The 15,053-nt window shown below is 29.4% G+C and overlaps 1 protein-coding gene across 2 annotated transcripts in view; it reads right to left on the bottom strand.

Annotated features, from left to right (window-relative positions):
• Positions 1–1,968, bottom strand: part of LOC126838719 (uncharacterized) — a 29,795-nt gene extending 27,827 nt beyond the window's left edge. For both annotated transcript variants that reach the window (XM_050573373.1, XM_050573372.1), the window contains exon 1: positions 1,708–1,968. Coding sequence is in view for 1 of the 2 variants with exons in the window: in XM_050573372.1 (XP_050429329.1) it covers positions 1,708–1,809 (102 nt within the window). In the remaining variant the exon portion in view is untranslated. The remainder of the gene's footprint in view (positions 1–1,707) is intronic.
• Positions 1,969–15,053: the final 13,085 nt, after the last annotated feature.

Raw genomic sequence — 15,053 nt, 5'->3', positions numbered from 1 at the left:
GCTTTTTCATGCAAAGTTTAGGTGTTTAGGTATGTATGAAAATTAAACCAAAGGTTTAACCTAAGGTTTAAGACCTAGGATGAGGCTTTAACATGTACAACTTGCTCAAAAATGTGTAGTGAATCATTTTTTTATTAAGGAAAAACCAAAAAATAGGGGAAAATTACACTTTAACCGTAGTCACTTTTTAGATTGCTATGTGTTATTTATACATACTACCATTGATTATGTAATAGTCTATTACATAATCAATGATACTACCCACGAATTCGCATCGAAGCGTTTATTTAAAAGTGATTTTATTACTTTTAGTTATAATAATTCTTGTAGACCTGTGATCTCCATCCTCACTATGTCCCGACCCTACTGTACTTGCTTTTTTTTATTTGCAGGGATAAAAAAGTGGAAAACTATTGAAGTGGAACGTATATTTGCTTAAGATATGAACTCGTTCTTAATGAAAAGGGATTTTCAAAAAGAATATCTTAATGTTAACAAATTCAATAAACATTTTTTTGAGACAGTTTATTTTTTGCTTTTATGGTTGGAATATTTAAATAAATTGTTGACTTATTAATATGTGCCATATTTTCACCGAGCATGAATAAGTAAATTGCGTATTATAAGCTGTATACGTTTTAATTTAAAATATATTTTACTTTCACTGAAATTTTAGACAGTTCTATAGAATATTTTTCAGTTACAGTTCTTTATTAATCTGAAAGTATCAATCTAATTTAGTTAAAGTCAATCGAATAGCCCGTTTTTTGCTTACAACATACGCTGACTTACAAAAGAATTATTATAACTAATAAATAATAAAAATAATAACATGCAAATGTAATGAATCAGAAGTGACCTTTGAGGATGCCAATATGATTATGTTCAAATGGAATTGAAACTATCGGACAAAATATATTAAACCCCGAAACAATGTAAATATTGTTGTATGATACATAGATAGTACGCAATAATCGTAATGCACTGCAATACGCGCCAACATCTCCTATTGTAAGTCAACACAAAAGCCACCGCTAAATATAAGGTGTATCGTGTATATGATATTATAATAATATACTCGTTATTATAGTGAGGAGTACATCACATAATAATTTAAACAAGAGTCAACACTCATACTTATTGTTCTGCATATACGTTTGTGACGCCTCCCCCATAGTACAATGAGTCGCTGATCACGTCACTACAATTTGTATTATTTAAAAAATTCTTCTTCTGATTTCCATATCAGTAGGCAAAAACAATTTTAATTCTGTAGAGCCAGTAGCGACATAGCGTTAGTGTGTTTGCAAAATGAGCGTCTTTGTTAATACCACTTTTTTATGTATTAGTTATAAAAGCCATATTTAATTTTTTTACAAAAGTCAATCATTACACGATATTTGTAATTTTCAAAGCATTTAAAGGACTACACACATTTAACTTCCGGTAAAAACCCAGATTTAGCACTGTAAAGACTTGACGATTAATACACATAAATCATAGTACCTGTATTGTGTATCTCTTTAAATTAAGATCCAAAATACAAAAATTATTTGAAATACTTGTACTTTAGATACTGTCCATCACTGACAGATCCCTGTTAACAATCTATATTTTTGTAGTCTGCCAATATACATAGCATGTAATATATTATGATCATGCACAATAGAATACTGTATACATAATACGTATATGTTAGTAACTAACCTGAGTATCCAAAATATTCGCTTCAGTAGTCAGTGAGCGGTGGCCACAATCTATGTTATATCCCTTTAAATAAAAAATTGCACTATTTTGTACGTAAACCATTTTTACTGCAATTAATGCCCATTTAAAATTGCAGTTATGTGTATAAAGTCTACTATACTCGTATTGTGAATTTAAAAATTCCACGCTATATTACAAATGTTGCACCTAACGGTATAAATGATCTATAAATACGTAATTGGTATAAATTAATTAATAAACTGTTAGTATTCACGCTATATGTGGATACATCGGCACATGAATATGTCTCCTTTCTTATCTCTAATCTTTAATCTTTGGCCAGAACATTAAACATTTTTTATCAGCTGTTTTGTTCACAAAACAACTGCTAGATTGTGCCACACGCACATATTTTCTTCGGTAACGTTCAGCGTGACGCACGCACACATTTACTTATTGACCCCGGCCAAAAGACATATCCATGTCAATAAGTATTATTATTATTGCATTCATGTTTGCAAGTACTTTATGAATTGTATACATACAGGGTGATTCGTCCGATGTAAGACACTAATTTTCTGGGAAAAAATGGATATTTGGAAATTACTTTTTCTATACTTTTAGGTACATACTTTACTTTTTTTTTTTAATACTTTGAAAATGTTCACCTTACCTTTATCACTTTTACGGAAAAGAAGTATGGATTTAGTTATTCCGGGAAAATAATATTATGTTTAATTCTATAAATATGTAGACAAAATATTTTAAAAATTGTTATGGTTTAAATTTTTAATTTTCATCGATCTCTTTGTTTACTATTACATTGTAAAGATTTTAATTTAAGATAAAGATGCGTTAGGTTTTTGGAACAGGTTTCCATCAAATCGCTTGTTTATCATTACCTATCTCAGAACATTTCATTGTGAAAATTAAAATTCAAACACTTAACATTTTTTAAAAATTTCTGTCTATATATTAATTGAAATAAAAACATATTATGCTCCCATTGAAAAAAATGAGATCTATCCTAGTTTTTCGTATAAGGGATAAAGATAATCAATGTGAAAATATAGTAAAATATACCAATTATAGTATAGAAAAAAACATATTTTAATGTGCTTACCATATTAAAATTAAATTTTAGTGAATTTTACGAACACTTTAATTACAGTTAATGTAATTGTAATATTCAGAATATGATTATAATTAAAACTAATTTATTGTAAAATAACATGCTAGTTTTATAATATTCTTAAATACTTGGAAAACGACAACATGTATTAGTGTAATAAAGTGTAGTGACCTATATACATTTGTGTAATAATATATACACAGTTTAATAGCTTAAAGTAAAAGTGTTTCTACTTATAAATATAACAAAAAAAGCATAGCTATAACTTATAAGTAAATAATAATGGTCTTTAGTTTCATAAAAAAATATCCTATTATGACAATAATAATTAAATATTTATTAGATTAAACTTTTAAGGAGATTAAAATCGGGTATTTAAGTAAGTATAAATTTCAAAGATGTCAATTTATTTTACAGAAATTTCTCGAAAAGCTTCAAGGTAATATTTTCAACAATTTTTAAGTAAAATCCATTTTGGTTTTTAAAAAAATGCTTCCGCTGTGACAAAATTGTAAGACTTTGGCTAGTCTAATTTCAACTAACATTAATACAAACATAATTATTATTAAGCTCATAAAAAATAAAATAACAAAAAATATACAACAAAAATGTTAATGAATGCAAACAAATGTAGGAAATAAAAACCTAAGAGAACGTTGACGTTTTAATTAACGTCCACGTATTCACGTCTTCAGAAATCTCTGACAGACACGCGTAGTGTTGCGTGTTTCACTGCCCTTTAATTTCTGTATTTAAAAAGTACCAAATGTCGCGGTGTTAAGCACTCAGTTTATTTAATCTGCATTGTACTAGAAAGATGTCTGAAAAAGTCAAACTGTTTAATAAAATTCAAAATTAGTAAAGGAATTGAAAGCGGCTTTTTTATTGTGTTCTTAAACTAAAGGCCGAACAAAATGTTGACTACTATGGATGATTCTGTAGAAAGATACAAGAGTTAGCCTTTTTACTAGGTTTTAGTGGACACCGATTATCGGAGTAAAAAAACACATTCAAGCTTATAAAAATAAACGGTTTACAATTTTGACATTTTTAATATTAAAGAAATATTATTTTTTACCAAAATATAATCTCAAATATTGGTAAATATTAAATATTCTAGAATTGCTGTGCAACTGATAAATTTGTATTATATTATTATGTTTACTAATTTCATCAATAGAGGTACGTTAATATTATTAAGTCAATATAATAAATACAAATATTAACATATTTTATTTTAATACTATATTGGACAGTAATAATATCTAAACTTGCTTAAAGAGCAAATTAGCTTAGTGTTTATTAGAATATTGGGACGTAAACTGCTTTTTATCTGGTTTTCACAAAAACGCCCATGAAAATGTGTTTTAAAACATACAAAATATATCCCATTGGGATTTTATTCTAATCACTATAACATGGCTTATTGTTACTTACATACTTAATTAAAATTGTATTTTTTTTTAAATAATATTATGTATATCAGTAATCACTTACATTGCAATTGTCTAATTATACCGTGTAATATTTGTTGATTTTTTGTCGAATGGGGTTCCTCATTGCATATTTTAATTCCAGTTTATTTTTAAATTATAGAAAGCCGATAATTAGCAATTTAAACTTTGCTTTAAAAATAAAAATCGTTGGAATTGTCAATTACTATTAATAAATAATAACTATAATCTCCAATATTCCAAATTAGTTATAATGAAATACCGTTAATTATTATTTAGTGATAATATTATATTAGGTAGCCAGGCTTCGGGACTTAAGGTAATCGAACAAGACCCTGTATTGTAATATGTTCAAACTAATGGGACAATTGTCTAGACATAATTGTCTAGATTTATATTTTATTAAAATTTGTACCGATGTTTGATAAGCTAAATTTTACTTGTTTATAAAGTTTGTAATGCCAACACGAGAAAATGTGACACGCACTTACGGGACTCCGTTTCATTGTACTTCCGGTATGTTTTTCGCAATAACTCATTGTGCGTACTATAAGTCTAAGTTATTTGCATGAATTAATGGAAGAGCCAACTCATAACTAATTAAAATTTTTCATTTTCTAAAAAAAATGTTAACTCAAACAGAGCAAGGCAACTATTGCCTAGATTCATTGGTAACTCACAACTTATATAATATTCTATAACACATCAGATTTAATCTTCGTGGGAATGCCCTCTTGAATTTTTTATACTTCACATTCTATGTAGTTCCATACATTATATTATCTACCTTAATAACAGTGATAATATTGTATTTAATTTATTAACCGTGATGTTAATCGTCTAGTTTGGAATGCCATTATTTTATAGTCGAATTCAATCAAATCGATAAACAATATTATTGCAAGGTAGGTAAATAACACATAATTAACACGATGTACGAGAAGTAAATACTTGAACAAATATATTGGTAAGAGTCCAATAAGGTAGAGTTGTGCTAAGCATATGACCAGTTGGATTACTGCGAAGAAAAGAAAATATTATGGAAACGGACAGTATAATTAAGTAATAAAAAAATAAACCTAATGGTGTCAAATACTATAAAAAAGAATACGGGAAACTCAATATAATTATGTTGGCGACATGCCCTCATCTTTATAAATGTTGTTTCGGTATCTCTTATTTCTAGTATTTTAGTCCCTTATTTTGTCAAACTCCCAGGTTACTTACATATATAAGTTTTGGTAGACAAAACCTGGGAAATTAATCGCATAACGTCCCCGAAAAATTGTACAAGTTTCTCATTTACAATATTTGACGGTGTTCCTCGTTTTGATCAAAACAGACGCTGATGAAATTACCCACAGTATTTTATTGCATCTTTACTTTCATCCGGTTATGACTTAAGTTAGAAAAACCCAATAACCTAGAAAAAGGTAATTTCCAAGGTCGAAAATATTGCTGTCTGCAGGTAACCAGTTTGGTGATAAAATTCGAATGATGATTTCTCATAAAGATAAACGCTAACCATGTTTACATTAAATTAATGATTCAACAACAAATGGTGTATGGAAAAAAAAATTACCAACGATTTTCCAAATCATCAATTGGTAGTTCATAAAAAGAATACCTATTGCATATTGCTGCCGTACTTTATACACTGTGTACACAGTATGCTTTATACATGTATAATTAATATACTGAAATATAATATCTACAAGGTTTTGAAGTTTGAATAAAGAATGTTGATAACAATTGATGACACAAGATTATAATTTGTCTTTTCTGTTTTTATTATATTATTATGTTCAGTGTTTGTCGTACTCTCATAAATCCCATTTTAGGGCTTTGTACATGCTTATTTTCCTAAAACGTATTTTACACGTTTTGTCGTGTAAACGTACATTTTACGTTACAATGGGGTTTTCCCGAAACAAATCTTGAATAAATAAAATGCCACTCGTTTAACAGACACGCGTTTAAATCGACGACATCATAACACCCGCTGAAGAAAATTCGCAAATAATATTATATATTATAAAATGTTAAAAAAAAAAGATTCTAGACAATCTTTTTCACGGATAATCTGAATCGCACCGATTCGATGATACGAAAAAAAGTTAAACGCACTTACCGGTGCGACGTTTTAGATGTCTATTCCTACGGCACGTCGAAAGGTTGAAGTGGAAATTTAATATTATATTTTACATTCTCTGTTCCGTCCTATACCGCACTCACTGCGTCGTCTGAAAATAAAAAATTGATCAAAAATATGCTGTCAAAAACTGTCTCGTTCGGGAATACAAAAATGAAAACGCTATAGCTAACGACGTCAGCGGTGTATCCGTGTGTGATGACGTGATGGCTTGGCGCCTCGAAAGTACAAGGACGTGTCGGGTCTCGTCGAGTAATAATAACACATAATATCAACAATATAATATTATTATATTTTGTTGTAGTATAGTCAGCTCTAGCAATTTCCTTGCGTTTTACCCACACGCACTATATTTGTATCATACATTTTATCGATCTATCGCCGAAATTAAGCACATTATGCAACCGGTAGATATTATAATAGCATAATGCAGATTCAGATTAGATGATATTATTTTTCTAGCCTGTATCAACAACACAAGTAACAACAATTTGTTTATGTTAAAAATATTTCGATTGAGTCTTTCATCACACATGTTTATTTTTGGAAAACTTTTATTTAAATATTCTTAACTTTTAAACTGTTAATTTCCTTTAAAAAGTTGTGAAACTATTTTGAACCCTTGTGATAAATAATAACTATAGACAATGAAAAACGATTAAATAATAAAACATTTAATTTTTAAACGTTTTAAAACTAATATGTACATATTATATAAACATTTGTCTATTTTGTTTTAATTTCAAAAATAAGCAAGACTTGTATAAAAAGAGTTTTTTTTTAATGCGTACCTAACTAAATGATAACCATTGAATTAACATAAAACAAATGTATAGTAAAATTTGCTTGATTTATATAAACAGTTTCGTTGAAACGTTCTGTATAATTAATATGAAGTTAAAATTGTTTTCAAATATGAATGGAAGAGAAGGAAATAGGCACAATTTTATTAACTACAGGTCAAGAGCCACAGTTTCGTTCGAACAACAGTCGAACCGGTCTGGTGATAGCAATAATATCATAACATTAAGCCGCAATAAATAACACTGTTACTATTTTTCGAGTTGAACCAATAATCAAAATGAAACTTTTTGATACTGTGGCCATCCTTTTGGCTATCCTATTGATGAAAACCGCGGTAAACGCCGGTCTTTTCGGAAATATCGAAGACATATTACACACAAAAGACAAATCAAAACATCTAACGATGGCAAGTGAGAAACAGGAAACTATTGCAGTTCCAAATACTATGGAGGACACTAAGTCTACAAAATATACGACTACTGAAACGCAACCGATGAGTTTGACATCCGTTAATGAATATCACGCGACTTCGAACAGTCATCACCAAGTATTTTCAGATAAAATGATCAACGATCAGAAAACGTTTACTGATCAACCACTATCGAATTCTGCAACTCCGAAAAATCATATCCTTATGCTGGAGACGACCACTGCCGATCGGTCCATCATCGACAGTCCGATTAAGTTATGCCCGGAGGGTCAGCGTAGAAATCCTGATAGAATTTGTACGTCAATTACTTCCAATCCTGATAGCGATCAATGACTTATATTCTAGACATAAATTTGCTTCATAAAAAATACAATTACAATTTTGCTATGTGAGTAAATCTTAAATATGTATAGTTTGTTTAAATATCTAACTAAAACTATGTGTTAATACAAAAATGTAAATGAAAACAAAAAGTTGGCAAAGCTATTTGTTTTTACCTAGTGTTTAAATTTCAAATTCCGCTCATTTTTAGGTAATACAATTTTAATACAGCCTTTCATATTTAAATTATTGGGTATTAGTATTTATTTGTACATTAGCTTAATATGTGTAAATAAATTTAATCACCAATTTATGAATATTTAATGTGTAAGAACATGAACGCTGCTTTATCGTTAGAAAAGTTGTATTGAAATACATAGATTTTGCCAACAAAATTGTATTAAACACATTTAGTGTTACGACCAAGAGTATGCAGGGACAGATGCCATAAAAGCCATAAAAATTTCAGGCGTCTCATAAACAACACTTAATTGGGCTCTATAACTATTTATAAGGGGAAACATTTATATAAATTGTTTAAGATAAAAAGGTTTACATACGTTGTTATATTCATTTCTCTTGATGTTCTTAATTGTAATAAAATATAATCATGGTTATTTGTTTATAATAATATAACAGAATAATTTACTACATGTATTTATTTAATAGTATTAATTTGTACAGTTGCTTTTATTAACAGTGCACTATATATTCAAAAAACTGTTTTTTTAATGTTAATCATTGCTAGTATTATCAGCGCAAAAAAAAATACTTGGTTACATTTTTAAGCATTATTCAACCGTTAGATTCGTCAATGCCATAAGAAATAAAAACATGTAATATTTATTTTGGTAAGATTAAAATTTGACAATGAAAAATGCCGAAAAACGAAATATATGCATGATTAATTTTAATTTACAGCACTGGCTCCCAATAATTAAATATTAACTCCAACAATACAACTATTAATAATTTAAATTAAATTCTAGGGCATCAAAGTATATAACGAGTATGTCTGTATTGGATTTATAAGCCTGAACTCATAGATTTTAATGTTTATAAGTTATAAACATGGATGTATCTTGCCCAAGTTATAACACGGCATAATATATATTGTATTTTCGAGCTTCGAGGAGAAACCCTTCAAATTATAACTATTGTTTTTCCTCAATAAAAAAAGAAATGTGTCATGTGAGATAATTAAAAAGATACAAGCAATGATGTAATACTTTGGGTTAATCTTCGAAAGCCCCCTTTTGTTTTACGTCTCTCAAGTTTATGAAATTTTTACTTCTCTATTTTTTACCGAACTATACCATTATCTATAAATCTCTAATACTCAAAAAAAAAAAATCCTGGTTATGCCACTGTATACTATTGTAAAAATGTTCTTCCCACATAAATAAAATTGATTTGTAAAATAATAAAAATACCAAATGTGTAGTCGCCACGTTATGTTTTTAAAGAGACATTCACAAACATTTTTTATAATGATCTGAGTAATACCATTTTTGAAATAGCAAAGACATTATTATTTCATACAAGTACGGATGGGTTTTTCAAATTCGTGTGTCATCGCCCAAAATCTTTACGGACAATTAATATTACGCATAACTATATACCATGCATACTGAAGTATTTTATACTAGGTTTAATGGTTAAAAATATTATTGTTTTACGGTGACTTGCTTGAATTTTTAAGCGTAGACTTTTATGAGTACATAATATAGATATAATATTTATCTCGATTTGCTTCAGCAATTTTATTTCATACAACCAATCAATCGATAAGAATTTCCGCCATATAAATTTTAGAACAATAGCTGAAAAAAATCTAAAATCACTGATAATAATTACTAAAAATATTGATTCTGTCAATAATATAAAAATTAAAATTAAGAATTTGGAGAGTAAACAGATAGGGCAGATTACAATAGGCTTTATAGTTATAGTTAGTATTATGTTGATGTTGAGAAAAATAGTGGGTAGATAATGGTCATTATGAATAAGAACAACGACTTATGTAAATTAAAGAAAGAAATGGTTACCGATAAAAAATTGAGAAGAGATAAGTTTAGGTTGGCCGACCACATTTATAAAGGAATATAGGATATGATAAATAGAAGCGATGCACTTTTTAAAAAAAATGTAAACATTATAGACAAAAGATTAAAAGATGGATCAATTTGGTTTTCAGACATCAAATTCTAAAACCCGATTATCGAGTTTACACATTTTTTTTTTTTTTACCTTTTAACACATTGAAACTGTAAACTCATAAAAACTGAATGTAGTCTTATAGAAAGAACTTTTATTTTATTATTTATTTTATACATGTCTTACAATAGTTAAACGTATTATTCTTTTTTACATTTGAACCTATAAATGTAATAAGTTGACTTCTAAATTTGGGGTTTTTTAAAGCACAATACAACTACCAATTAATCTAAAATTAAAAACAAAATTTGTTAAATCTTATAACAGTTATATTACGTCTTCTCACCGCCCACTGGCTACAAATGCATTTCTTATTTTAACTTTACTATTTCACCATTAATGTAGTTATACTTTATGTATGCATTTACCCTCCATAATTTAAAACCACGAGTGACGCACGTAATTCCAATTATATAATATATTATGATATCTAAAAATTTCATAATAATAATAATTAATTATATGATTTAAGATTGCTATTATAAGCAGGTAGCTTAATTTTTAGCATACTACTTTAATTCCTAAGTAATGTTAGATTCTAAAATATTGTTAACAGTTATAATTTTATTTAATTGATAAATTATTGTTAATTACTTATTACTACAATATTAATTTCGCAGTTTAGATTTTGTGCAAAGGGCCATTTGTTTTTTATAGGCTCTTAAAATGAATTTCCGGGAACATATTCCCGGAAATTCCCATCCACCATCGCTGTTTATTACAGCTGCAGACTACGAACGATAAGTACTCGAGTATAACAGCTTAATACATCGTAGTTAATAAAAATTTAGTTATAAAAAAAATCTTTAAAATGTTTACAACTTTACGTTCGATTTTTAACAAGCGAACGTGTAATAAATTTACTTGGAGACTGGTCTATTAATATTGTACAACACACCGTAAGCGTGCAAACAATGCAACGTGTGCCACAGACTGTAGTGTTATAGTCGGTAAGAGGTAGTGACGGTGGAAGAGGAGGAGCTCCGAAGGTTCGCGTGCCTTCAAAAATCTATTGTATAGATACGCGCACCGCAGTCTCAATCGAACTATCATCGAACCGGTGGTCCCCATCAACGACGTATACTATAAGCTGTGCGAAAAACGTTTAAAAATCAATCGTTGTGCCGACTGCGGTTGCGATGGAAATCCGAATTGTTCTTTTAGCCACTTTGGCAACGTCGGTTGCCGTGATAGAAGCGGCCGTAACGAGACACGTGAGCAATAATTACAGGTATCCAACAAGCGTGTCCACGACAGTCCCCCGCGGTTATCCCGGCCAACCGAACCAGATGATGTACCCGGTGGTACCTAACACACAACCTGGACAGGACCGTACGCGGCGCCCTGTTTCCCAGCCGAAAGCAGGTCCCCGACCCGGAAGCGGGCAACCACCACAGCCGCAGCCTAACCCAAACACCCGCCAGCGCACGCAAGCCATGGTGACGCCAGGGCCCAAATTGGATACGACAACGCAAGATAGGTCGATCATTAACGCGCCGTCCAGGACGTGTCCCGAGGGACAACGAATGGACGCCGACAGACGATGCACCATGGTGTACAACGATCCCGATAACGAGGGTTAAAATAAAAACAAAATATACGGTAAGTTTTTTATGATAATTCTTATCGCCTTCGGGCATTAATGTACAAGTCGCCATATTTCCGTCATCCGAACGGCATTCATCGTACAACCGGTTAGTAAATAACGGATTGTATGCTGTAAAAAAAAAAATCTCTTATAGAAATCAATATAAATATGTATAATTGATAATTTTTTATCGATTGTTTATACTTTAAATTTTATGTAAATGGTTTTTACTTTTATACCTACATTGTTCTACAAAAAAGAATAACTATTGATATCGATGTCCCTTTTTTTAAAATAAGCTGTAATATTTTATTTTTATACTCCGATAGTTAAATAAGTAATCAGTTTGTGAAAATTAAGAAATGTATTATAGTATTTTCGAGTAGATATTTAAAATATTGCGACCACTTTTAAAAGTAAATTTCTGAATCTAAAGTTCAGTACCTTATATTTGTTTTGTATTATTAAACTAATATTTTTTTAACTTAAATATATTTGAAATATTTTTAAATATGTATTTTTCCAACTCTTTTTTTAGATTAAAATTATTGATGACTATGACAATGTAAAGTGAGATAATGCATCCCAAACGGGATTTCAAGCGGCTTGCGAAATCCTTGAAGTGCAATAGCAATGGGAGAGAAGGCATTGGCGAACAAAACAGACATAAACATTTTATACAATTAATTTATAAAAAAAACTAAGAAAATACAATTCTATTTTATTATAATGTACATAATACTGTAAGTTATTACGTTACTTTGTTATGCAGAGAAACGAAAATATAAAATACATAATTTATATTTTTTATACTACATGAGTGTTGATACTGATTATCTGATTAGTAAATGACAATCTGATTTTTATATAAAAGTTATACTTTGTATAAGGTGTAGGTACATTTCTTAAAGCAACTTTTCTATTTTTTATTTATTTTTTCAAATTACTAGATTAAATACAAAAGTTCGATACATTACAACGAGTAACAAAATATAAATAATCATGGAATAATTGTACTTCTTGAATTACTTTTATTCTGAAAAGTTTACTACCTATATTATACTACCTGGAAGTTAAAAATTAAGTTTTAGGAAACGTTTACAGGTATCTACATTTTAATAAAATAATTATTTCAAATAATCATTTTATTCTCAGACTATTGATTTATTAATTAGTATATGTAGAAAATAATATAATACGGATAATAAAATTCAAAGAGTTTTTTTTTTATATATTTAAGTATACCGGAATAACCCAAGGACAACGACACACTCGTCATTCATTGATCCACTAATTTTAGGTATGGCTAATAATTGGGTACCCGACACTAAAATAATAACATGTTTTATATAAAACAATCTGCAACGCAATGATATTAAAAAATCTGTCAAAAATTAATCAACATATAATTATTATAAGTAGGTACCAATATAAAATAATAAATGTTGATAATATATACGTACTTACTACTTAGGTGTATGTTTCTTTCAGTACGGACTATGTTGCATTGCCAATTTATTAAATCCATGGTCACCATTGTGAATAACTTTTTAATTATAATGTGCAATAGATTATGAAGCCGACCATAGTATAGACAACGTAGAAGTAATATAAAGGGACATCATTTTTACATTCGCTGAGTAGTTATTATAGTTTTACAATGGCGTATTTTTCTTTCATCAAATAATATCCGTTGTCTCCAAATAATACAAAGTATACTTACAATAATATTATGGATCTATTAGCTCCAAAAATGCTGACTTCTTATATTTTATAATTTATAATTATAAAAATGTGCATACCAATATGACTGCTGTAACCTGCACGTTAGAACTATGGGGTTATGTTGTTATAACGAGATAATAGATGTTTACGTTTTTATTAATTTTAAAATATTCTCTCAAATCTTAATGTGCTGGTTTTTTTTTTTGCTCCATGGTTGTCTCAACAGTCAACTATATAGTCTTTTCCGTGTATAATACAAATTATATAATTAACATGTTTTTGTTATGCAATGATTATCAGCTGACCGTCTCTTTTAAAAGAATCTTTCTTTATCAAGTTACCCTTATTAATAAAAACATTCTTTATCAGCTGGCACTCTTATGCTAGGATTCATAAAACTTTGTTAGTTTTATAAACTGTTTTCGGATGAATCACAATACTCTAAAAAGGATCATTATTAATTTATAATTAATTAGTTACATAGTTAGTTAATCATCATCATCATCATTGCGACATGATGGTTTCTTGACAATTTTGCTGCCCGGGACGGGTCGTCAGTCCTTCGCCGAAGAGGGGGGTGGCGCTCCTTTTCAGATTGCTCGCACACCAAACGGAGCTCCCGTCACCGAGTATCGAACCAGCGACAGAAAGCGCTAACACACTGCCGCCTTACCCACTCGGCCACTCGTCCTCCTCAATAATAGTATTAATTAATTATTTGATTTATTATATTTAGATAAATTATCTATCAAAATCTATAACAATTAATGATATTATATTTAGTAAATACAATTGTTTTACACGTGGAAATAATTGCTTATGTTTTTTTTTAATGTTAATTAACTATTACATTTACCTATTTGTGCTTTAAAAGTACAAAATAGGAATATAAATTGTTTAAAATTAACTTCAAAGATCTGGACATCTGTTCTGGCGTCCTGCTTCATAACACTCATTTAGTAGTTTTATATACGAGTGCATTTTTTTTCTGTTGTGACTAATTATATAGGTTAGGTGCAGATAATGTGTTTTTCCTCCAAAAGAGCTAATTACCCAGCTAAATAATTTGTATATTATACCAATAATATGAAATAAAAAAATTGTTATTTAGTTTTGGGTTTTATTAGTAGTCATTGCGTTTTGAAGAAATAGGGTGCGTCGGTGAATGAAACGAAAGGTAACGATTGCCGCAGTCTCGTTTTAACAACCGTTGAACCAGTTTCGGTAGCACCGTGATTTCGGCGATTATAACCGTCAAAAACACATTGTTTTATAATAACAATACTCAGATTTCTTGTGTAAAAAATGAAGCGTTTATCTGGTTTTCTTTGTAGCGATGGCATCGGCGGTGAGCGGCTTACAGGTCATCATTGCATTGTACTTAACGCTTACTACTACAACTGTTCCTCCGATTACTCCAGTAAAACTGTCGCACCCAGTAACTTTTACTGTAACAGTTAAAGTTGAAAACAGACAATTCGAAAAACCTGAGGAAGTCGGTACCGAAAACAAGAAACCTATGG

This window comes from Adelges cooleyi, unplaced genomic scaffold (assembly GCF_023614345.1).
Source record: "Adelges cooleyi isolate 19-005CV unplaced genomic scaffold, UGA_ACOO_1.1 ACOO_flye_CR_arks_rails_tigmint_CR_PRNA_30, whole genome shotgun sequence".
NCBI classification, from domain to species: Eukaryota; Metazoa; Arthropoda; class Insecta; order Hemiptera; family Adelgidae; genus Adelges; species Adelges cooleyi.
This window is presented reverse-complemented; position numbering and strand designations above follow the sequence as displayed.